The sequence below is a fragment of the Crassostrea angulata genome, chromosome 7 (genome assembly GCF_025612915.1).
Source record: "Crassostrea angulata isolate pt1a10 chromosome 7, ASM2561291v2, whole genome shotgun sequence".
Taxonomy (NCBI): domain Eukaryota; kingdom Metazoa; phylum Mollusca; class Bivalvia; order Ostreida; family Ostreidae; genus Magallana; species Magallana angulata.
In genome coordinates, this window is record NC_069117.1 from 27802585 (window position 1) to 27829172 (window position 26588).

General features: G+C 34.0%; 1 protein-coding gene and 1 long non-coding RNA gene across 5 annotated transcripts; one reads left to right on the forward strand and one right to left on the reverse strand.

Moving 5' to 3' along the window:
- The first annotated feature begins 1962 nt into the window (after positions 1–1962).
- LOC128155509 (kinesin-like protein KIF14) lies at positions 1963–20576 on the forward strand. Of its 4 annotated transcripts, none has more exons than XM_052817255.1 (32): positions 1963–2110; positions 3052–3313; positions 4847–5104; positions 5555–5657; positions 9000–9098; positions 9449–9532; positions 9743–9850; positions 10082–10102; positions 10722–10838; positions 11009–11136; positions 11303–11401; positions 11667–11740; positions 12052–12190; positions 12294–12357; positions 12521–12705; positions 13720–13822; positions 14000–14037; positions 14232–14339; positions 14649–14841; positions 15073–15138; positions 15231–15458; positions 15582–15722; positions 15948–16045; positions 16257–16333; positions 16564–16671; positions 16816–16932; positions 17310–17506; positions 17697–17861; positions 18167–18304; positions 18486–18566; positions 18689–18845; positions 19749–20576. In XM_052817255.1, the coding sequence occupies exons 1-32, from the start codon at positions 2035–2037 to the stop codon at positions 20108–20110; spliced, it is 4194 nt and encodes a 1397-aa protein (XP_052673215.1). In that variant the 5' UTR covers positions 1963–2034; the 3' UTR covers positions 20111–20576. The 4 variants fall into 4 exon arrangements, with proteins under 4 accessions (XP_052673215.1, XP_052673214.1, XP_052673212.1 ...); XM_052817254.1 differs by lacking the exon at positions 1963–2110 and adding an exon at positions 19397–19473 and having other exon boundaries at positions 2404–3313; positions 19749–19887; XM_052817252.1 differs by lacking the exon at positions 1963–2110 and having other exon boundaries at positions 2404–3313.
- A 2691-nt stretch (positions 20577–23267) lies between these two features.
- LOC128156860 (uncharacterized) lies at positions 23268–26362 on the reverse strand. The gene is made up of 2 exons (XR_008239770.1): positions 25737–26362; positions 23268–25448 (listed from the first exon to the last, which is right to left on the reverse strand). It is a non-coding gene; the product is annotated as an uncharacterized LOC128156860 (long non-coding RNA).
- Between the last annotated feature and the right edge of the window lie 226 nt (positions 26363–26588).

A 26588-nucleotide genomic window follows, 5' to 3' on the forward strand; every position in this document is an offset into this window, starting at 1 on the left:
TTTTTTTCTCATAGTTTATTGATCTCTTACCACCCTGAATTTTATAGACACACACCCCCCCCCCCCCCGACACCCCCCCCCCCCAACAACATGCACAAAAAGTGTGTGTGTGTGTGTGTGTGTGTGTGTGTGTGTGTGTGTGTGTAGGGGGGGGGGCAATTGTATCTATCATACAGGATTTATCCACATCTTCAAAGCACAATAGAAAGTAAATGGGTTTTTTTTTTCATCGATTTTGGTCATGGAAAAATTAACGATTAATTATATCGATATTTATCAAATCATACATTATGGGTCAGTAAAGTATGTGCCAAATATTGTGTAAGGCGAATATTCCTTATAAAACCCCGTCCCTGTGCGACATCATGATCATATAGATAGATAAAATTTATGATTATTTGAGAGTTCAAATAAAAGCATACAAAAATGTGTTGCATATATAAGATGAAAAGATCTTAATTTTATATATAAAAAAAGAAGAGTTAGCCCCCTTTCACTGTCTGCAATGCTCTCTCTCTCTCTCTCTCTCTCTCTCTCTCTCTCTCTCTCTCTCTCTTCGTTTGATTTGTATTAATAGATCGCAGATCACTGTTATATATCATAGTTAATGTTATGAATTAGATTGAGAATACCGGTATCTTGACAGTGCATAAACGCAAGTTCTTTGTCCAAGATCCATGGTAAGTTCATTAAGGAAGAGTTAGCCCCCTTCCATCGCAATTCTATCTTTCTCCTTCATTATTATTTTTAACCAAAAACAATTTGAATTGGAAAGATGAAACTCTTTTAAACATTAAAGCTTGAATTTTTTTTTTCATTCAGTATATGTATATAGAATTCTGAGGCGTTGGAAGCCAAAAAAAGTGGGAGGGGGGGGAGGGGCTAGACATCAAAAAATCTTGCCAAGCAAAAAAAAAAAAGTCTTTGGTTATGGTTATGCATAACATTGCAAAGCCCCCCCCCCCCCCCCCCGCCCCCCCCCCCCCCCCGGTTCCAACGCCTATATGAGATCGAAAAGATGGATTGAATAGAATCTTTGAGAAAATTGATTTCTTTTATACTCCACCAACCCACCCACCCCTCTCCCCATTTGTAATTTTGTATACCGAAATTAAGGCAATATTTTTTAGAAGAAATCTTACAACGTAGCACTGTACGTGTGAAGATGTACTTTGAGAATAAGAATAAGCTTAATTTAGACGAATTCAAAAGAATTCATTTATTAGACCGAACTTTCATGCGTTATAGTGATATATTTATGCCTACATATCAACAAATACATTAAAAGAAATGCATAAAGTTTGGTACATTTATTTCAAATTTTTTTTTCATTTATAAATGGTATATTATGACAATCGTGTCATTTTTTTTCTCATTTGCAAAAAATGCCCACAATTCAGATTTCGTTATTATTGCTGAATAAAACTATTTTTTAGTCATTAATAGTCAATATGTTTGAAATAGAGACTGATAAAAATTTAATTCAGTTAGAGCATATCCGCTCTCTTTGATCATCTGTCTGCAACGATGTCCGAAACTATAATGCAACTGAAACATTTGATGAAACGAGATTGAAGAGAAATTCATAGCCTTTCCCGCTCTCTTTGACTGCAGCGATGTCCCAATCTAAAATTAATTGAAACACGGTGTTAATGGGCGCCTTCGGGACGTCTCGTGGTTCCTATTGGTGTAATTGGTGGTCAGCATGTGTTGGAATGAGCCGGTAACAAAGAAATGTCTGCTCTTATCGCTCTCCATCACACCCCGCCCGCCCCAAGGTGTTGAGAACACACGATTACTCCACACAAATCGCTGACACGTGACAAAGGGAGATAATCGCTACTCAAAGGAAATTGGCATCACACTGAGTAATATATATGTATTGTCAGTATGTATATCACACTCTGTATATACATGTAAGTACGCGACCATTGTAAAGGATATTGTCATTGTTTTCAAATCGAAAGAGGGGGTGCAAGTAGCATTTCATAGTTTGGATTTTTATTGACCGCTTAGTTTCAGTGATATGCCCTAATGATGAAGACAGGGCACTTTGAATTTGTTTATCCCGCCACGCCGAGGAGATTAAGGACAAGAACAAACAAAGGAGGTACGGTGTTTTTTTTTATTTTTTGTGACTTTTTTTTGGGGGGGGGGGTGTGCATGGGTGGTGTTGGTTCATTTCATCTCAAAAGTATAAAATTCAAAATGACTGGGATTTTAAACAACCACACAATGTTGAAATTTTAAATTGCAATACTATCTGTATCACCCCCAACATATTTTAATTAATTTAAGATAATTATTATGGCCTGCATATTATTTAAATCCGCCTAGGAAAACGCATGATCAAAGTTTTGAAAACGGACCAATCAAAATCCTTGTAACACCAATACACTTTGCGCAAGGAGGCCATTTCAAATATGAATGTAAACATGAAAGAGGTGGGAAACAGAGTGTAAATGTGTATTTCGAGCAGTAAGTTGCAAAGTAAAAGTATTATCAGAAGAGGTCTCCGTGATTATGTGTCTGAGAAACGATTTAAATTTTAACAATATATTCTTCAAAGGAATATTGGCAGGTGCGTGCTATGTTGAAATTGACAACACGTTGTAACATTAGGCCAAGGATAAGTCAAGTTTGAAATTATGTCTTCAACACCGGTGGGTGCTCAAAGAAGTAAATCCATGAAAGGAAAACGTGTTTTACCGGTGGTACCTGGGGGTACACCGCGGGATAAATCTCCATCGGTGACCAGGTCTGTCACCTTCAACCGGGAAACGGTCGAAACATCAATTGGGGGGACTCAAAGTATCGCTCGACTCAAGCATGACCCACTTAGTCTGTCCATTAGTATGTCTGTTAATGAGGACAACAGCACGTCAATATCATCAACATCTGAGGAGGAGTCGGTGTTACGTGAAAAAATCCCCACCCCCAGACAGCCCAGCCGCCTCCCCGTGTATAGGTCCCCCAGTGGGGGGAATACCCCTAGATCTAAGTCCCCCCTCTCATGGAATGTAGATAATAAAGAAAATTTTCTTACACCAGTGAAAGATGGACGTCGAGCGACGTTGGAGAGTCATATAGATATGACAATGTCCAGCCCGGACCAACTTTATAACTCTAACATGAGGACCCCAGCTAGGAGATACACCCTGGACGATAAATTACTGGCTACGCCAGAGTGTTATTCCGCAGTTCAGATGGACCTGCCGCGGTACGAGATGATGCTCGATAAAGAAAGCACTGTGTATGAGGAGGACAGCTCCAGTGTGATGGTGGCCGTGCGAGTTCGTCCTTATAGTACAAGGTATAGACTAAACAGAGATAAATCAAACTTATAACATGGTACATTATTCAAGGTATTTCCAAACAAGCAATACTATTAAAATTGCAATTTGTCTGACTATCTTGAGTATGGGGGAAAAAGGGGTTTATTTATCTATATTCAAATTTGTTTTGATAAATCCAAAATATAGATATCAATTTCATTGTGTTTTTTAAATGCATGCTAGCTTAGACAAATATCACATTGTTTTCGTGTGTGTGTGTGTGTGTGTGTGTGTGTGTGTGTGTGTGTGTATATATATATATATATATATATATATATATATATATATATATATATATATATATATATATATATATATATATATATATATATATATATATATATATATATATATATATATATATATATATATATATATATATATATATATATATATATATATATATATATATATATATATATATATATATATATATATATATATATATATATATATATATATATATATATATATATATATATATATATATATATATATATATATCAGCTGACAAAGCATTTGTTTAGCAGATTGTATACCTGACCGTTAGGAGACCTAAGCTATATAACTCCATGGAATATGAATGTATATAGATTTTGTAGTTAGCATAGTACATTTAAAATAACATACAAGATTAAATCAACAATCTGCAGTAGATTAATCTCTTAATCTTCAGACATCATTCTTTGATAAGCTAATCCTTTGGACTAAAACCAAGAGCAAACTAGAAACTGCTTTGAACAGACAGAATTTAGCCATACACGTCTTAATATTTACTTCCATTTTCTTACCTGTGCAAAAATTTATTCAAATATGTATCAACAAATATAGATTTATGACAGCAAACCTTTATGTTTCATGTTCTGAACTGATTCACCATTAGCAGATAAGATTTTATGTTGAGTTTCCTGAGCACTTTTACACTATGGCTGAGAAATGCATGGGTGCAATTTTTGAAGGATTAAGGGGAGGGGGATGTGGTTTAATTTTTCTATACTTCTAACTATTCTTATCTTAAAGGTCAAGGTATTTAGTCAAAGTCAGTGTCAAAATTAATGACTGTTAATATTTTAATATGTGGTTTAAAACTGCATACAATTCTGCTCTATGCATTGTAGCCCATCTTCCTAAAGTCAAGGGTTTCTGATCCGCACCTCTTTGTGAGGAGATCCTAGGTGCAGACATCGTCGGAACCCACAGGTTTTCTATCCGTTACTCTGCTTTTATCCAGTGTAACGGATAGAAAACCTGTGGGTTCCAACGATGAGGTGCAGATCACAAACCTTTTTCTTGGGAAGATGAATGCAGCTATGCTAACAGCTTTGAGTTTAAACCTAACATATATTATTTTACCCAGCATAGTTTTTTGTGAATTATAGTACAAACTTTATTTCCTTATAGTCATGTATGAAATTGTCTGTTAGCAGATTAGTAAAATCTTTTTACACTCTATAGTTACAAACCTGACATTGCATGAATAACTTAAATAACGGTGTGCCTTGATGTTGTAGAGAACTGAGCGATGCCAATGTCCGCTGTGTGGTATCCATGGATGGTAACGAGACGGTGGTGCGGTCTCTGGACAGCGGTCACCACTACCGCTTCAACTTTGACTTCTCCTTCTGGTCATTTGACAGTACCCACCGGGACTTTGCCGGTCAGGAGCAGGTATACAGACAGTTGGCCCAGCCCCTACTGGTCAAGGCGTTCGAGGGCTACAACACTTGTTTGTTTGCGTATGGTCAAACTGGCAGTGGGAAAAGTTACAGGTTCGCCTCTTTTAATAAGTCATTATACTTTGTAGGGACAGAGTCTTGTTTCAATGACTTTATCCTTTTAGCAAAGAGATTCTTTATTTTTATAGAGTATGGTTGGTGTTTCTGTTTGGTTTGTTATGTCAATTGACAATCTTAGACTTATCATTTGACAAGCATTGCATAATATGAACAACTCTATGCTGCTGATTAATGTCTGTACGTGAAAATCAATAAACTTTCTATTTGAATATCAAAGACCTTTTTGAATATCTAAGACAGTAAAAAATTTAATCATGTCTATGGATCATGTATGAAAAATTCAGTAGACTTTTTATTGGTATTAAAACCATGGCATCGTCGGAACTTTACATGACTCAGACAGGGTGGTCAGTTATCCGAATTAACGAATTTTAAATTTGTACAATATGATGTGCCGTTGATTTTCACTTCATGATTTTCCAGCATCATGGGACATGGGAGTGAAGTAGGAATCATTCCCCGGTTCTGCGAGGAGTTATTTTCCAGGGCCTACCACGACCAAGAGGTTACGAGGGACTCTGAAATGGTCAGTCAAACTTGGTACATTGAATTTCTAGTCTGAGTCCTTAGTACCAGAATACTTTTTTTCTACAGAAACAAATTATAACAGATCATAAGAAATGCTTTTCCTCCTTGCTTTGACTTCTGAAAATACTCAAGTCCTTTTTGCACTAATGACATAGATCATTAACAAATGGATTAACAGTTTGACAAAAAAAGGAACCAGAATTTTACCATTGTGCTAATTTGGATATGAGAGAAGTACAAGGAACAGTAAATTAAATGGACTAAATATCTTAGTTGTCTGAAAGAGAATGGATCCTTTTTAATGTTTACTGCTAAATGCCTAAATATTTTCTGCTTTGTATATTACCTTTAATTTTAACACCTCTAACCATGCTTACATGCTAGTGTTACTCTTTTCTGGTGTTGTCATTTGTTCTTAACCATTTGGTAATGGAATTTTAATACCAAAGTAGGAATTTTTGGTACAGAATTTTTAATGAAAGGGTTTAGAATGCTTTAATCAATTAGGGATAAATAAACTGAAGAGTCATTAGTTTCTTCGTCTCTTCGAACACTTGATCAGCTGTTATTCAGACTAGTCTTGAAATGTGTGTACAAATTTTTTTATTCTGTCTGTGCTCCAAACACATAATTAGAAAGCAAATGTGTGATATATACTGTCACCAAAGACTGTGACATTTTCTAGAGGTAGTTTTTTCCTAAAACAGGAATCTGGATATATTTCATAGTTACAACTCAGCTAATGTTTAAAAGGCATTGTTATTGAAATATTCTAGATGCCCAACATATGATTTTTTTTAACTCACTAAGAGAACGATTGCAATCAATTCATTGATTTAGCAGAAAAAAGGCAAAATAAGTTTAAACAATGAAGTCTGACTTTGGCCATTTAACTTGTATTGTTTTTGTAGATTTAGCAAAACTCTTATTGCACAACAGAAATACACTAATCAATAACTAATCTAAAGCTCACTCGAGAGTGTATTACGTGAAAAAAGAGAATACAAGTTTTCTGTCAATATCAACTTGAGAATTGAGACTTGTATATTGAGTGAAATTCAATGGAAAGCATAGCTAGTTCATGCTGGCATCATAATTGCTTTGGAGGCTTTTCCTATCAACTAGATTGCTTTGTAAATTTGTTACATTGTAAATTCCTTGACAAGATAAGGGAAGAAAATGAGCTCTCCTTTTCAATTTGAGTAAATATACAGATTTCAAATGCCAGTATTCTAGTACTGGTAGATGAATCATGGCAAAAAAGATCATTACACAGTTCCAATGATAAATGAACAAAACTTCAATAGCAAGCAGTGTTCATTGACATTTTTCTGTACAGTAGAACATATTTGTTGTAAGGAAATATCGTTTTCCCACTTCTTCATTTTAAGATGTCAACATTCATTGCATAATAAGCAAAATGATTTTTTTTGGTGGGAGTGAAGCATTGGTAAGGGTCTAGGGTTTATTTGAAATCCAGCTTGTCAATCACTGGTCTGATATTCAGAATGGAACACTCATGTTATTGACTCTCTATCAGGGTATCATTAAATATGAATTAAATGGGTACATAATCGAAGCTGGATTTGTTGGGCTATCTTTACGGCCCCTTGCTTATCAGGGCCTCAATTTTGTGGAGAGTGAATGCATGATAAGTCAGGTTTTCAGTTTATAATGAATGGCAAATATAGTACATATTGTATATTTGAAGCAAATCAACTATGCTTTGATATGAAGCAATTTGCCTCTTTTTAGTCTTAAATTGGGATTTACCACTTTCTTTCAGTCTAAATAAGTACCTTTATTTTTCTAACATAATCATCTGTAAGAAATTGAGATGGGGGGGGGGTATCCGATTTGCTTGATAATTGAGGAACTTTGGCTTTTTTCTCCCTCAAAAGTATGTGTGTATTGCTTAATATCAATTGTGTGAGCAAAGATTACCAAAGAATTCTCATTTTTCCATATTGTCCAGGACCTTTAAAAATATCTTGATTCCATCAGAGTGGAGCACTTTTCAATAATTGAATTGTATTGAATGACATGTAAGAGTTTATGAATTGAAAGTGTTTGAAAGGAAATGAAATGATGACTCTGTTGTCTGGGGACAAAGGCGAGGGTTATAATAGGCCCGACTATAACAGGAAACAATATACTACAGAGTTTATTGTCAGAACTCTCAATACAGAACTCTACAGATCTCTCACACGAGATTAGGACTTAAAATGGCTGATCAAACAGAACTTTTCATTGAATTTAATTCTGGCCAATTCACATACTGATCTCCAGTATGTTGGTAGATTTTGATTACATATTGTCAAAGCGTCAGTGATAAATTCCCATTGATAAATCCCTTTGTTCACAGCGGGATATGAAGTCAGATCAATGAATTCAAAATTTGATCAGTTTGATATGAATGAAGAAATTTTAAGAGCTTCAGGCGAATGATATAAAGATAAATGAAATTTACAGTGAAAAATTTATTGCACAGATATTTTCAACAAAAATTTAATATAAAAGAGTGTTGTAGGTATTAAAGTACGATGTGACAATTGTATTAATGTTTGTAAGTTATAGGCCATAATATTTTGATTTTAAATCGACCATAGAGGCTTACTACTGTAATCACTTGCATTCTCTTTTTTTTCATCAATCATTTCATACTAGTATATACCTGTATATTTATAAATATGGTACAGGAATACCTTATTTAATCATGATCTCAAAAGTAAATGATAAAAGATTTATTTCAAAAGAAGATTTGGCAGCATTATTTTTGGATCGTGTTGTGAGAAAGTTTTGAAGAAAATACTGAAATCACTGTCAAGGCCCTTTTAATAAATCTCATTATAAAAAGTAGAGTTAAAACTTAAATAAGACATTGAAATAACACACCAGAAATAGCAACTTTGTAAGATATTGCTGCATGGCCAATCTTTCTGGCATGTTGTACGGTAATTAAATGTGGTGAAGAGGTCAAGTTGGCGATGACATCACAGTCCTTTATTAGATTGTATTTAATTATTACCTTAATCTGATGTTACAAGTGTAGTGGGGTTTTCTGCTATTGAACAGAGCTAATATGTGTAAACTTGTTGAAAACAAAATTCAGTTAATATTTACATGCAATTCACAATATTTTGATTTTTTTTTTTAAATAAAATGGCCAATAAATAAAAATTTGCAGAAGTGTTACAAGATACAGATAAAATTAAATCCTCAAATTTATATTCTGCAGGGTTTAAATTGCATATGAATTTTTCATTTTCAAAATCTTATTACCATACATCTTTTATGAAGTTATAATATCTGAGTATATTTTATCTATACTTTTGGACAGGTGAAGATCAATGTTGAGATTTCCTTCTTTGAGATCTACAATGAGAAGATTCACGATCTGTTGGCCTCCTCCAAGGAGAAGGGAGGAAAGAAACCTACGGTCAGTTATTTTAGAAAACTCTCTATACCTTTTTTCCGCTAAACAAGCCCATAAGAATTTTAGCTCACCTGAGTCGGATGCTGACATCAGCTGTTCTGATCTAATCATGCTTAAGGACTATAGATTGTACGTAGAATGTCAATGATATCTTTTTTATTATTTTAGATTTTAGGGTACATATATCTATTATTAGAATTCTTTAACCGTGATTTTCATGACAATCTCCATTCAGAACTTTCCCCATCTGTAACTGCCCATCATATTTTAGTAACAGTACTTTTCTGCATCCACAAAAGAATACCAACAGAGCATGTTTATTGTTTGATTATTGAAGATTTGTCTGTTTTCAGCTTAAAGTACGAGAACACCCTGTCTTGGGACCTTACGTTGAAGGACTCTCTACTTATGTTGTCAACTCCTTTGAAGATGTAGAGGTAAACTATTTAATATCAATTTTTTGGTCACTAAACACTTCATTTTAATTTGGTATCTAAAATCATAAAATTTTAATGAAAAGTTAGAAAATTCCTATTCTATTTTTATTGTGTCTTTTCATTTCTTGATTTGTGAGATAACAAAAACTAAGTGTTACAAGTATCTTTTTTTTTTCTGTCATCAAACACCTGATTTAATTTTTCTATCAGGGATGGATAACTCTTGGAAACAAAAACCGCGCAACGGCAGCTACAGGAATGAACGATAAGAGCAGTAGATCTCACTCCGTCTTCACCCTTGTTCTTACACAGACCAGGGTAGGTGTTGCTACAGTTGTATTAAATTTATGCATGAATTGTGGGTAATATTGCTATACCATACAGGCATGTAGTTTCTGTGTATTTTTCCCTTATTTCATAAATTTGGTTATTTAATCCTAAAATACTGCATGCAAATGTGTTTTTTTAGTATTTTGAAAAAAAAAAAGTAATTGTGATGGAATAATGAAAGAATAGATCAGATTTAAAGTTACTCTTTTTGTTGACCAGGACCTAATGTGTGAAACAGAGGTAGGGAGAAGTTTGAATTGATCTGTTTGATTTTATCTTCTGTAACAGCTTAAATATTAAATGATGTATTTGGTATGCTCAAAGATTGATTTGTTTGCTATTTTAAGCTTTTTTCATGTTCATTTTATCATTTATAGATTCTCTCATTAATCATGTTTTCATATTTGCAGATTTAGGTTTTTGTGCACTTTTGATTTTGTTATGATTATATCAATATTTCAACCATTTTTTTTTTATGAGAAAAAAGATCAAATTAATTAATTTAATAATAGATCAGCATGCAAAAATCAATTTATTATGACTGAAAATCTAAAACTCATCTCCATTTTTTTAAAAATGAAAAGTTAATTTACATGTTTCTTGCATGTATGCACAATATTAAGAACTTTTATACATGCATATATAGGAACTATCTTTAGAGATTTGATTACAAGTCATTTAATGCACCTGTAGAATCTTTGTTAGATTAAGAGATACAGTGCATTACACAATCACGTAGAACTATAATTGACCAGATGTAATCTGGAAAATTGAAGCTTTCTGATTTTCCTTTCAAATCTATTTAAGACATACCCATGTAAGTATGTTTTAATGCTTCACTCATTCCTTGTGTTAACAGACGGAGGAGATTGAGGGCATTCAACACGACCATTCCATCACCAGTAAGATTAACCTGGTTGATCTGGCCGGGAGTGAGAGGCAGTCCCAGGCTCAGACCTCGGGGGAGAGGCTCAGGGTATGAAAACTAGTCATTCATCTAACATGCAGATATATAGCTTAAACAAAGATTTAGTTAAAAAAGAGAAAATGTTGGAGGGTTGCACTCTTATCAAAATGGTAAATTAGTTATTAGCCTTATATGATTTATGTCTACAAAGTACAGTAAGATTTTTTTTTTTCATGCAGGAAGGTGCTAACATAAACAAATCCCTTTTGACCTTGGGGAAGGTTATTTCCTCTCTCTCGGAGCAGTCCATTATGGGGGCCAAGAAGAAAAAGTCTTTCATCCCGTACCGGGATTCAGTTCTCACCTGGTGAGTTTACGGTATACAGGTATTAAAGTATATTGGTAAGTTTGCCATTGCTATGAACAATCGGTGAAGTTTCCCTGTAGTACAATGCATCGTGGTATGTATCATCCTGTTGATTTAAAAGTTGCATTTACTAGGATTTTATTAAAAACGTGCTGTTTGTTTTCAGGCTTTTGAAGGAGAGTTTGGGAGGAAACTCCAAGACAGCAATGATCGCCACCATCAGCCCCTCCCATCACCACATCGAGGAGACCCTCAGTACTCTTAGATATCCTTTCATTGATTAATGTTTACACATGCATGTGCAGATGTATTTGCTTGTTTTTCTGCAATTCATTACATCAGTTTAAGAAGAATTCTTTCCATCGTTCAAAATCCATGGTTGGTCTTGCTTTTCCTATAGCAAAAAAGTAGCAAGACCAACCATTGGTTTATGAGGATGATAGTCAATAGGAAAATTTAAATGTGCTCTTAGTCTTTTAATATTTTAGAATAATTGAGAATGGTTTGAATTGTTCCTTAATTTTTTCCACATATGCAAAACAAGCTCGAGCCATTGTGAATTTGGCACGTGTGAATGAAGATCCTAAAGCTAGAATGATCAGAGGTAAAAACAGGGTATTTTAAAGTATTCTTAAATAAAAAACACAGAAAACTCATTTTAAGTGTGAAAGTAATGATAATGCCTTAAGAATCTACTTCCATATTAAAAGGATAAATAGGATAATCAATTGTTTTTAGTAAAATTAGAATAAGTCTTGGATGTTTGAAATTAAAATAAAAAGAACTGTTTTGGGTGTAAAAATTGAAATAGAAATAAAATTAAAATACATGCTAATTGAAATTAAAAGAACATAAAAAATCTTAAGTGTTTGATATTGATATAAAAAGAAAATTAAAAGTCTCTGGTGTTTGTAGAATTGAAGGCGGAGATTGATCGCCTGAGGAGTCAGAGCGGGGTCATGAATGAGGAGCAACAGTCGGCGAGTCTAGCGGAAATCACAGCCCTGAAGGAAAAACTGGCGGTCAGGGAGAAAGAGATGGAGGAAATGACAAGGTATGGTGTAGATGTTAATTCAAGTTTTTGATTTTCCTGAAAGTTGTGTTACATTTTTAAAGAATATTTGAAGATCTTTGGCCCTTACCCGGTAATTTTGCAGATCCTGGTTAGAGAAACTGAGGCTTTCTGAGGAGAGAAAAGTAGAAGAGGCTAAACAATTAGAGGTTTGTTTTTTTGTATTCACAATATCTATGATATCATCAACTTTAAAATTGCTCAGAAAAGTGTTTCAGATTTTAAATAGAAGGTTGTATGAACTTTTTTTATGAGAGAAAATTCTGTTTTACCACCTTACTTGACCATATATATTTCAAATTCCTTCTGCAGAAAGCTGGCATCACCTTCAAGGTGGACAACAAACTGCCTAACCTGGTGAATCTGAACGAGGACCCCCAGCTGTCGGAGATGTTACTGTATGTCATCAAAGAGGGACAGACCAGGGTCGGGAGAATGTGTCCCAGCTCCAAGCATGAGATACAGCTCAATGGGGCCCTGATAGCCGACAATCACTGGTTAGTACTGTGGGTTTATAATGTACCAAGACCTTGTGACTGACTAATTACAGTTTGTAGCAACTTTTTCATAATTAACAACAACTATCACCTTTTGATAAATTTACACCTACAATGTGTACTGTAGATTCCTTCTTTATGCAAATTTTAAATTCTTTGACTCCTCCATATTGTATCTATTAATTGTAAGAATGAAAAATTGTAAGCATTACATTTTTGTCTTAATTACATTTTTGTCACAATTGTCAGAAAATGAAAAGTTAAAAACTAAAACAAAATTTTGAAATCCAAGAAGGGAGCTTCTCAAAATGTTTTAGGGGTAATCAATTTTCACCTCTAATTATGAATTTCAAGTAAACTACTTTAATTACCAGCTAATTAAATTAGGAATCATTAAATACCAGGAGTTGAACCTCTCCGTTTTGAAAGATACATTGTACCTGTTTCTCATACCATTTAAAAAAAAGATTTAGACTGTGAATGATTTTAAAAAGATTAAGTCATTTGGTCTTTTATTTTTGGGACAAAGGGAAATTGGATAAGTGATTGTTGTGATTAAATTGTCTGGATTTAAAGACCTTGACCTTTTGTGAATTTGGAACTGTAAATTTGCAGTGGTGCAATGAGACATATTCATAACTTATAGAACCATATGGGAATACTTTATCTGGAAGAAGATTTAAAGGAAAATATTTATTACATAATACAATGTAAAACAATATTCATAATTCAAAAGGTCTTTTACATTGGTACAAACATTTTGCCAAAAATTGTCCATACTCTATAGATGCTACCGTGATGCTCTCAAGACAAAACACAATCCCACATACATGTACATTGAACATCAAACTAATTTCTAAAGAGTTTAAAGAGTACCAAGTCTTATTTACTGCTGCATAAAAAGCATGTTTTTTTATTGTCTTACACATATTGTTTGATTTAATCTACCAGACCATCAGACAAGGCAACAGTTTTGTGTATTGGTATTTAAAATGTCTGTGTTTGTTATTGCAGTATCATAAACAATGAAGAATGTGTTGTAAGCATCACTCCAATTGATGACTCCCCAACCTACGTCAACGGAAATCTGGTCTCAGAACCAGCAATTCTTCACCATGTAAGTGGAACCTTTAAAACGTGAAGATGGATGTATGTATGGAGAGGAAGACTTTACTAAAACTTTAAATTTTTCTTCAAACATTTGGGATTTTAATATTTATGAAAAAAATTAATTACATTTCATAAATCCAGTTTATGATGATAGTCAAAAAATCACAGTTATTGTTATTTTCAGGGTGACAGAGTCATATTGGGTGGAGACCATTATTTCAGGTAAGAAAAAATTGGAACTTTCTATAACGCCTGTTTTTGTGTAAAGTTCTTGTATTCAGCAGACATTGTTGTTCAAGTGCATTTAGTTCCATTGTAAAAAAAAAAATCCTTTAATTAATAAAGTCCAAATATTTAGGAATTTTCAGTGTTTAACAGTATTGTCTTGATTTGGATTAGTTGATTTTGATCGACAGGTTTAACCATCCTATTGAAGTAAGCAACAAGCAGACAACACCAGCCCAGCAGGAAATGAAGGACTTTGAGTTTGCTAAACAAGAAGTCCAGAGAGTGCAAGAAGCAAGGCAAGTTTTTATACAGAATTTTTTTTAAAAAGTTTGAATACCATATACATGTACATGTGTGTACAAGTAGCCATGTGTTTCAAACATGGCAAAACAGAGAATGAAATATCAGAAATGAAAGAATATTGATCAAAAGGACTTGTAGGTTCTAACATGCACAAGACTTTAAACTGCAAACCTGCCAAGTGAAAGTTGATCATGTTACTTTGTGTTTTTTTTTGTACTCTGCTTTATTTACATGTATATTTGTGCATTTAACAATCACAAAGTGGAGAGAGTTACTTTACAAGTGAAATTTTCCGTGTTCAGGTTGCAGGCTGAGCTTGAGGAAGCAAGGAAACAAGCTCAGGAAGAGATGTTCTTAGAGCTGGAGAAAGCGAAGCGGGAAGCTGAGATGGAATGGAACTCCAGGAAAACTGGATATGAGGACAAACTGATAGAGCTGGAGCAGTCGCGACAGGAGGCTCAGGAGTTCATACAGAAACTTCAGAAACAAAAAATGGTGAGTTATAGAGTAACAAGTACAGTATAGTTTTTGGCTTGTCAGGAGTTTTAAATTATGCTGAAATACACTGCTATTATGACTGTACATAATTGATAAAAGCTAAAACAAAAGTAAATTGACCTTAAACATTTTTATGTACGCATGTTGAAAAAGAAATGCTTTTATTAGGAATGAAAAAAGTTTGACAGGAAAATTATTAAAGCTTTTCAAAAATTATTTTTTTTTTAGCTCTTAGAACAAGAAGTTCTTGCAGGTAGAAAGAGACAGCAGCTTGAAGCTAAAGCTGCTGAAAAAGTAAGCTGTTTAAAATTTTTATATCTTTAGAAATGTATTTAATGTTATGACCTAAATGTCTGCAACTTAATATTTTAATTCTGATAATGCAGGTAGCAAGTCAGCCAGATTCTGCGAGAGGTTCCAGGCTTTTGGAGTTTTTAGAGTCTGAGAAACAGAAAGCAGCTCAGAGGATTGAGGAAGTGAAACAACGGAGATCGGAGATGATGTCCATTACACGTCGTAATGGCTTCCTTGAATCGGGGAAAACTGATCTGTATAAAGTAGCTCTACTGCTCAGAGAGGCCAACAAAATTAGTCAGCTGCTTAAGAAACACACAGTTAGTACCCTTTTTTCTTTTCAAATTTGTTTCAAATTAAACTAAGAAAGATAATCTCTATTAAGAAATTGCAATCCAAATATTTTCACGTTTTGATTTTATTTCCTTCTCTTTTTTATCCAGACATTCTGTAGGTTTGATTATCTGGAAGATGACAAAATGAAAACCAAGATAAAAGTGACCAACACAAAGCTCGGAGTCTGCACCTTCTGGTCCATCGTCAAGTTTGAGGACAAACTGATGCAGATGAGAGACCTATACCAGGTAATACTATTCCATGTGAATAAAAATCTGTCAAAAGGGGGATAACTCTAATCTCTTTGTCATTTCATATCTTGTTTTAATAGTGTCAGTAGCTTGGGTAGGGGTTTTTTAGTATATTTATTTTTTTGTAATGACTGATGCAAAATTGATGATTATGAGTGCCCTGTATAAATTAGAAAAAACTGCCCTTCATTGTAAAGTTTATAAGATTTTTGTGTTTTTTAGAATGATGCTGATAGTTCTGCTGATGATGAGTTATTCAATGATCCTAGTGATAAATGGGAGCAGGACCTATCTAATACTCCAGGGAGATCTCCAAAGAGGTATCCTCCAAGAACAATTAGACATACACATATTTGTAACATGTTCACAAAACATGCGTATGCACTGCTAATAAATAACCTAGGAATAACAACATATTTTACCTCTGGCTTTGAAAAATAATTTTATGAATTATTTAAGAGACATTTACTTCTCAAAATTCTGATTGTTTACATAATACCAGGTGTTAAAATATTTTTTTGTCTTTTCTAGTCGGCTTCATCGTAGATCTTCCGTAACATCGCCTTACAGAGCTAGTGTGTCAAGTTTCAATGCCAGCCTTATGAAAGGTGAATCTCAGAGAAAATTTTGCTTTTGTCATTTTTCTTTGAATTCAAACTTAATTCTCGAAATATCTTTCTTTTGTCAAAGGTCTTTGAATTCAAACGTAATTTTCTTAAACAGGAACCTTGAAAGAACATTTTGTTTCAAAGTTAAATGGGTTTTCTCTTTGATTTTACTTTTGCATAGAATCTGTCTATAGTGTTCTAAAATAAATATGTGAATTTTGTTTACATAGGTTCAGTGAGCAGTATGCCAGACTGTCTCTGTCCCCACCACAGCCAATCAGAATCTGTTCTCAATGTGTACAAATCACATGCTCTTGCAATTATGGACAACTTCCACTGTAAGATTGTTACTTTAAAAATTTCATCAAATTACTCTGATATTTTTTTTATTTCTAGATGATAGGAATTTTTGCTTTATTATCTGAATATTAACTTTTGAAATCTTGCACAATTTATTTATGTTTGATTTACTATTTTTTCAGCCCTGCATATGGAGGAGAGCGTGGCAGACAAAATCACCAGTTCCTGCAGCAAGATCAAGAGCGCTGTCCTCAGGATCACGGACTACCACAGCTGTGTTCACAATGACAGCATTTCAGGTAGGACTGGATTCGATTTTTCCCCTTATTTTACAATGTTTATCGTTAATTCTTTAAATTAAAATTTGATTCAAATATAAATGCATGGATACATTTGGTACATTGAACAAAAGAACAAAAACAAGCAATACACTGTTAATAATAGCAAGACAAATCAACACTTTTCATTATCTAGATAAAGTGCAATTCTAGGCTTAGATTTCTTAAGGACATTTACTATGGTCAAAAGAGAGCTGAATTGGTTGTCCTAGAATTTAGCATAATTGTTGAAAAGAGGAAAATTTAAGCAAAAAGTGGTTGTTTAAGATTTTCTATTATTATCTATTATTATAGTGCAACTTGTGAAACCAAAAGTTAAGATTGATATTTTTATTCAGATGGTCAGCCAGATGAAGTGATTCAGACCGAGGGACTTGAGCTGGTGTCCAACCTCCAGTGTCTGACGGCCTGTTCTGCTGTCTGGTCCTCCATGTACATGAGGGAACAGCTCCAGTCAGCCATCATACACGACCTGACCCATAAACTGAGGGACCAGGTCAAGGCCATTGGAAACCAAGTAGTTCTCTTCTTCCAGGTAAGATCATGGAATACTCCTTTTGTTATTTTTTGTAATTTGTTAAATTATATTGAGTTACAAGTCCATAATAAATTTATTATGATTTGGAGGAGGAAGAAGAAAAAAAAACAGCATTGTTGAGAGATTGGTTATATGAAATGTATAAAATGTGATAAACTTAATTTATATTTTTCTTATTATTTTTCAGGGGTGTGAAGGAGAGATCGAGAGCTTGATCCAGGAGTCAAGTTCTAATATCATAGACAATGTAATGAGTGTATGTCGGATCACAGGGGAGTTAGCCCTTGCTACAGACACTAGGATGGTCAGTCTAGAGGTGTTCCAAATGGATGATTCATCAACAATAGACAAGGTACTGTTTCAGAGCAATAAACTGGTACCTGTAATTGTTTACTGTCATTGAATCATTTATTACTACAGTAAACTAAATTGTATTGTGTATGAATAGATTAATTTATAAATTTCCATATTAAAAATGAGTGGCAAGACAATTTACAACTGCAAACACATGACCAATCGCCAACCCTTTACCTTGAAAATCAAATTTCTGATAGTTTTTTTGGCAAAAGTGAAACATTGCTGAGTAAAATTAAAGGTTTTTAATGAGCATGACTTGATTTCAAGATTGGTGTTTATCCACATTTCCCTGTTTTACAGTTAAGTGCAGAAGTGTGTCAGTCGTTCCTGGTTGGGTGTGATGAACTTGTAGACAAGAGCTTACAAGGGGCCATTTCTTCTCTGGAGGAACTCGAAGCCAAGGCTCAGCAACTGGGGGACGTCTCAGCAGCAAAAATTGTAAGGCAATGCCAGACTTGGCTTATACCTCTTTTGTTTCAGAGGAAAAAAAAATAACATAAATACATGCATTGTGTTCAATTCAGCATTATTTGATGAACATAGTAGAGCATTGTGTGAATTATTCAGAAATACAAAGAAATTCTATAACTTGATTAAATGTGACATTTTATGCTTTCAGAATTTAGGAGAGGTACCCAGAAGTGTTGAAATTATCATTAGCTCAGCCCGAGATTTGCTTGAAAAATGTCAGGAGGTTCAAGTAAGTTTTTATAACTTTTAACCTTATATTATTGTGATACATGAATTATGAGAACAATTCATAATTGTACAGTACAAGATTTGAATAATGCTGTTATTAATTAGAGTGATGTGTTCCTCTAGGTGGAGATTGACATGAGTGTTAGGGAGGGCTTCCAGTCCATCCCTGCCTCCTTCTACAGCTTGAGTTACAAGCGATGTCGCGGCCTGGTGACCCAGATCAGTAACCTCCTTGAAACGGTCAATCTTCTGATGCAGAGTGTTCAGCCTGTTGTTCAAGGTAAGAACTTGATGTTGTTAGTATATACTCTATAGACCAATTTAGGAAGTGTCCAGTGTTATACTCTTAATGTACATTGATTTAAGGTTACTCATGTATTAAACCAGTTCTAGGTATGATCTCAGTCTAATTTAGTATTCTGTATAGACTGATTTATGAACTGATGTTGTACTCTGTATTTCAAGAAAGTTGATTTTCAGATAACCTTTGTAGTCAAGATGTTATAACCTTACTTTCTATCATCTGTAGTGTAGTTGCATTAAGTTAAAAATTCATGAACACCAAATTGGATGAGCTATGTCAAAGTATTTTTATTAATGATGTGTGTAGGTACATAATGGGATGTGCGGGTACATAAGTACTTTTTGAATCATTATAATCACTATAGGTTGGTCAATTTTCATGGACTTCACAAGATTTATAGAAAGGTCATTTAAAATGTGTTTCATAGTGTAAACTATTGACTTACTTGACTCTTAACTTAACTCTTGACTCTTGACTCAAATCTCTTTTAGATATTTAAGCAATATTATGCTATTTCTGGCTTGTAGGGACATATTTTTGTGGTTTATGCATGAAATCTGACCAAAAATGAGCCACAATGGATACTGATGAATCCAAAATACATGTAAATATAAAAGCTTAGTGGTTGCTGATGATTGTATTTGCAGTATATCAGATTGTAATTTTACAGTTGGGTTGAGTTTGGAATGTTTTCCTTTTAACTGGATGTGGCAACTCTGTTATGAAGTTTCTTGTGGTAATGATTTATGACCAGGTGCTTTTATGATGCATATAATATTAAATTTACTGGAGTATTTTATATGATTGATTATTACGATTGATATTACATGTTAGTGTAACTGAATGAGGATTGAGAAAACGGAATTTTTTTCTTTGCAGGTAAAGACAATGATGTAAGAAAACTATGTCGATGTGCAGAATTAATACAGAAAGGCGCACTACGTTTAATTTCTACGACCTCTAAAGACAAGGTCAAGGACGGAGATCTGTCGGACATTTCTGTGTTATCGAACTCCCAGTATGAGCAACTGGAGCTTGCCGCAAGAGAATTGTGTTCAGCGACGAAATCATTGATTGAGCAAACTGAGAAAGTGGCCCAAATAGAGACCCCCGTCACTACCCCCCGGGGTAAACGTCTTCTCCCCGTGTCACCTGATAAAGCTCTAGCGTCATCCCTGAAGAGGAACATTTCTATAATCAGAACTCCCATCAGAAACGGGGACAGTGGTCAAAAACATTGAGCTTAAATCGAAAGTAGAAAATTATCCGCTGAAAATTAAATGCCTTTATTATGTCTATTTACCTGGATATTATGTAAATTTTTGTATGGGGTATTTAAAAATTGAAGTAAATATTATGCAATTTTAGATGGGCATGACTGGTTAAACCATGTTTTTATTCATAAAGATTCGTTATTTATTTATTTAAAAGCTTGCTCTGTTGCACTGGCAAGATTATATGGTGTGTTATTTGCTTAAGAGTTTTTTTAGAGTCTGAAACAAAAAATATTATTAGTAATGGACTTTCAGTAAAAGAACAGTTTTTATATCAGATGCCTTCCATTGTTACTAAACTACACTCAAGTAACTGTCATCTTGCTATTATAAAAACAAGTGTTTTTAACCATATGTAAAAAGAGAAGTGCAATGTGAAATTGCAAAATGACTTAATATAATCATGCATTGTTGATAAATTTGTAATACACAATTGAATCTATTTTGTTTTTATTTCTAAACTTGATAATCAATTCGTTAATGTATCCTTTGTTTATCTTAGTTCACAGATGTGTCAGTTAGTAGTACATGATTCAATATTAGTGGATAACTTTGAATGGGAAGCGTGCATACATGTCAACTCTACTGCTTTACGCGGAAGTCTATCGTTGTTTGGGTCATGACTAAGTGAATGAAAATATCTTATGGCTCTTAAATTTCAGACATGAAATTCTTTAATGATGCTTAATAACAATAATTTGGACAAAAGAGATAATTTGACATATGCATTTTCAGATAAACACATTGAGAAAATGTTTGGTAACCAATTTTAATGAAATATGAAGAGCCTCTGAATGTTTGGGTTTTATTTCATGCCATTAATATGTTCTCCACATCCTCTTAAATATCAAATTGAACAGGAGTAAAATAATTATTTTACATTGAATACAAAGATATTAGACAGAGGAAGATAATTTTAATGAATTATAACTTCATAATGGACCTAGCACCATTTCCATCGGTGTTTGTTCATTGTGATGTATCTTTTTTCCAGCTTGAGAATTGATCATAAACAAAACAGTCAATCTATTAACCATAGCTTGTTACCTTTTGGCAATGCATTCGATGCTGATTTCTTTGCATCAGAACCAATATTAAATAACTATCATTATATGGTCGGTTAATAACAGTAGGTACTTTACATCAAAGTCTTCGATATAAAGTGTGGAAGAAATATCTACCGATGAGATTTATGTATACATTGTATGTACTTTTTATGTATGAAACTCAAACTCAAACTTTTACGTATAAATGATTGCCCGTCCAGTTTGGACCCTTATTCGTAAATTAATCGTGCTAACGCATACTGCAACAAACAAATGTGCGCGACTGGTAAATGCGCGCATCTTGGAGTGGGGGGCGTGAACACCCCTCCTTATAAATAAAGTTAAAGGAAATTGGCCTTTAAACCCCCCCCCCCCCAAAAAAAAAATCCTGTCTTCGAACCACCTCTGAAAAAAAATATGGATCAGCGCACGTGTGAATGAAGTAAGGAGAGAATAAAGAAGGAAAATTAAACGTGTACATTAATTGTTCGATGACTGTGACCTTTGGAAACATTCGTATTTGATTCCCATGCTGAAACGTTATGTTGTGTTCAATCCATTTATGCTGACCGATGAAAGGTTTAAGACTTCGAATTTGATACCAAAAATGAATGATTTCTAAAATATCGTGAGATGAATAACACATTCCCTAAAATTAAGATACATACTACTACTTTCAGATATCTATGGCTTATTATTGCTTGATTACCATAAAAACTAACAGGGTCTTTCATATATTAATTTCCCTTTTTTTGAGTACCTAAATTCAGCATACTTGAAAGTTTCATATGTTGTAGAACGCCATCTCCATGTATCACTTTATAAAGTTGATATCAAAACTAAACGACCTTTACATTTCAATAATTATTTTTCTGCAAAAAGGCAGAATTATGTTAATCCTCCATGTACATGAAACTATCATCCAAAATCGTCTCTCAATAGGACTCGAACCAAACGGCAAAATATTCCAAAATAACCTCCTCCAGCTCTTCAACTTGACTTGGATAGGCTACAAGTTACACTCACTTGATTCGATCTTAGACTGCATATAGACCTCTTCGCTAGCCAAAGGGTTTCGGTCCATGCACCCTGCTTTTTCATTTTCGCTAGTCAAAGGTTTTCGGTCCACTCCGCTCCCCATCTTCGCAAGCCAAGGGTTTTCGGTCCACTACGCTCCCCATATGATAAATGGGGACCGGAGTGGATCAAGAATGGCGTATGGAATATGCGCTTTAAATTTTTTATTTAGTTTGAAGGTGGATATTGGTATATAAATCAATAAACATCAGTATGTGTCCTACAACCACCCGTTGGTTGAAGGCCGTTAAAGCGCACTGTAGATAAAAGAAAAAAAATATGATCTAGCGATTAACGACAATCTATGTAATAGCATATTATGTACTGAATGCTCTTGTAAGAAAGTGTTAATTCATTTAGGGAATATATTGAGCGACGACAACAGTTGGCAAAAATTGTGTTTGTTTGGTATGCAGTATACAAATGTTATATCACTGTCTGTTCCTGCGAATAGCGCATCTTTCAAATATGCATGTAGATTTGTTGTTGTTTGTGTTGTTTATTTTTTCGCATTGTTTATTTAGTTGTCATGCTGTCAATTTTGTATTTACTGCCAACCGGCAGTTTTTTTGTTTCTTTGATTTTTTAGGATGTGGAGCTAAAGGGGTTGGTATTGGTGAATTTGGTAAATTTTATATGTTGGGTATATATTCTATTTTATTTTATATATTTGGGGAATAGGGTGAATGATCACTTGTTGTGCATTCATTGTACATGAATGTGCCCTAAATTATTTTAAGTGTAAAACAACGGCAATAGGAGAATGATCAAGTTGGAAAAAGTGATACTTATCAAAATAAACAAAACTTTTAATGTTTTTAATCCACACAAAAACGATAGACGACAAATTTTAATTTTCGCTATCTAATTGTCCCATTCGTTATTCTTAGAGTAGTGGGAAACTTTTAACCTCTGCACAGTTCATCTCTCTCTCTTTCTTTCTCTCTCTCTATCTCTCTTTTAATTAGTGTTTGATTGCCATCAAGGAAATTAACAAAGTGCAAATTTCATAATATTTTAATTTTCTGATAGACAAGCTTTCTGTACAGATCACTTGTACGAGCCAATACATTTATAATCAATTAGAAGTGGAACAAACAAATTTGTGATTTATCTTAAAAGGACATACGTGTGTAAAAAAAAATGTGTGATGTACAAAATAAGTTTACTGAGAATTTATTGAACAAGATAATAAAAAAAATCTCAATACAAAACCCTACACATACACATGTAGTACAAAAGTACCCTGAAATTCAAAATCACAGCTAGAGTTGCTTGTCTACAGATATAATTTCTTACGCTTATTCCAAACACTGTAATAAAAGAGTCAACTGTATGGAAGGGGAGTCAGTGATTGAAAAAACTAAATGCGTAAACCTATAATTTATTCAGAAAGAGACCAGATCTGGAAATTTCCGCTTCTATAGCCATTATTAGGAAAAAACTTCCATGAAATGCCGTGGCGCGTGTATGGCATTTATCCCAACTGACACCATTAAACTGACAATAATATAAATAATCAAAACAGTATACATGCACCTATTGAATGTCTGCAATGTTAACAATGATAGATTGAAAATACGCGTTTTCAAACGTTAAAAAATCATAAATTAACACATTAAATTTTAGCATACACGTCATCGATTAAATTATCATTATTTGCGCAGATATTTTACCCGGGGGTCCTCCCCTTCCCTTCCATATCCATATACATAATCTGACATAGTTGGAAAATCACATGGACAAGAAAATATATGATTTTTTTTTTTACCGATCCATGTTAGCAATTGCCCGTTGTCAGTATCAAATTTTTAAAAAGGATTTACACTACATGAAGTTCTTTACTCTAAGTTTTTTTTATACTGTTACAAATAGAATATCAACTTACAATTAACCAAAAAAAAAACCAAAAAAAGAATCATTATACAGCTGTTATAAGCTAAATTAACCGCATGTCATTAATATGTCAATGGCAAACAATTCTGCATTAATAAGGAAAAGACCATCGCCTATACAAATTAAGCATTTTTAAAGCAAGCGATCGAAAATGGTTTATATTACATATGTTGAGGTCGTTGGAACTGAACCCTAAATATCTATAAAAAAAAAATATATTAAATTGAAAATTAAATTCTACCAGAAAAATGATATAATGCAAACTTGCAAGAGAAATTTGTCTATTATACAGTTCTGAGAAGATACTGATGATTGTCTCTACATTCAATGCTGGTTAATTGGTGGGATACATTTAAAATTGCATCTAGTTGCATGATAGTATATAGCAAGTGAATCTAATTTGTATGAAATTATGCATAATCGTCACCGGAAAAAAGCGTAGTGAAATATTGAACGCTCACATTGCAGCATATTCTTTGTTTTAAATATTATTCTACTTATACATATCAGTTGTAAATATGTATACATGTACAGTATTGAGACTAACTGAGACTCTGTAAGACTTTGTTCTGCATGTGGTATAATCCGTTTCCTACAAATTTTCTCGTACAATTTTAAGTGAACACATCAGGAAAACAGTTTCTAGAAGAAGAAAAAACACACAATAATACGACACAAACCTCTGAAGTAGGTAATTGCATTTAAAACAGATCCATCTCGGTCTGATTATAATGCATGTTTTGATCTACATCACATACATATTTAATTGCATTGCTCTTAAAAAAAATACTTGTAAATTTGTTGAAACATCATGGTCATTATTTCCCTGTTTCTTCTATGCTGTAGATAATAGTCTGCGAAGCACTGAGTCCTGCGCCCTCTACAGGCTCTGATTGTAATAAACTTTGCGCGTCCACATGTGACGTAATCACTTCGCCATTCGGCTGCACATCTGACGTCACAACCGCTACCACTTGAAAGGGACATGTTTCCGAACTGTAACCAGAACTGCCCGAGGAGTTCCGACTTCGCGATCCCATCAGGGACTCGATATCTGACTCCGAGGGTCTCTGCCCGTGAGTGGCACTCCTTGCCTGCCGTTGACGCCTATTGTGACGCCTGCGCCGCTCGGCCTCGGAACGATCACTTGGTATGTAATGTTGTGGAAGCTGGTTTGGCATACGACACATTTTCTTGATTTCGTCAGCACAACAGCATACTATGAACAGCAACACGAAACACACACAGAATGGGATTAATAAAATTAATCCGACTGATTCCATCTCCTGGAATAACACAAACTCAGATTGGGAATGCTGGCACAAACCAAGAAAACAATTACACCGGAATCGTTTTGCTTTCTATGATTTATAACCCTTCAGGTGCCTCGCATTCATCAACAAAAAGTACAAATGTACAAACTTTGAATACACGATGGGTTTTTACATTAAGAGACCTTTTTATTGCTGTTTTAAAATGTTTCAAAGCAAGAGTTTATTTCTTGAGAAAACGTTTATAAATAAGCCCACGAGTCCAGAACATAGTACAGTACGTATAACATTACGGCTACGCACCTTGTCATCGCATGTTCAGAGCCTGCAAATGACTTATCCATAGGTCCCAAATGTAGGTCATAGTCCAGTTAATTAATATTCTTTGCGATTGTCTTCATCTGTCAAATTGTCTTCTCTTTGTGACCAGTGGGCTCATGAAACATCAATGTAGCTTGCTCGGTGGGTAAATTTCCATTGACCTATAGTCTTCCTATTCTAATAATAGATGCAAGCGTAAACAAAAACATTGCAGCTATAGCTATTCACAAGATGCACAACATTTTAATTTGTTAGTGTATTCAGAATGCTAGAACAAACAGTACACTTGCCCTTAACTAAAACACGACAAATGACTTAAACACACTCGGCCAATTGTTTTTAAAAAAGCGTAAAAGGGGAATTCCACAATTCACAGCACGCGAGGCCCTTTCAAGGGGGAAATGTAATATTCCAATATCAATGTTTATATGGTTCGATAATTGTCGTTTCCAACCGAATCACAATAAATAACTGCCTGCTTTAGATAAGTAAGATCCTATGATGCATATATATGTATACTAACATATTATCATATAGCTATATGTATTATATATATTCGCCGGTAAATATAGAGTATCACGCCCTGATCATGCATGCATTTGTTTTTGGTTTTTTAAAACTCGGTCATTATATTTTTTGAAGGTGAGTTACGAAAATGTACTAAAAATAAATGAAACACGAACCATTGATAATTATTTTTTTAACCGCAATCACTTTGTTATACAACAGTTATAAGTCATTTATGAAAGATATAATATTTTTTTTATTTTCAACTTTTTACCATAGCAAGAGCACTCTTTGGTCAGTCGACTTTTTTCTTGTAATAGTTTTCTT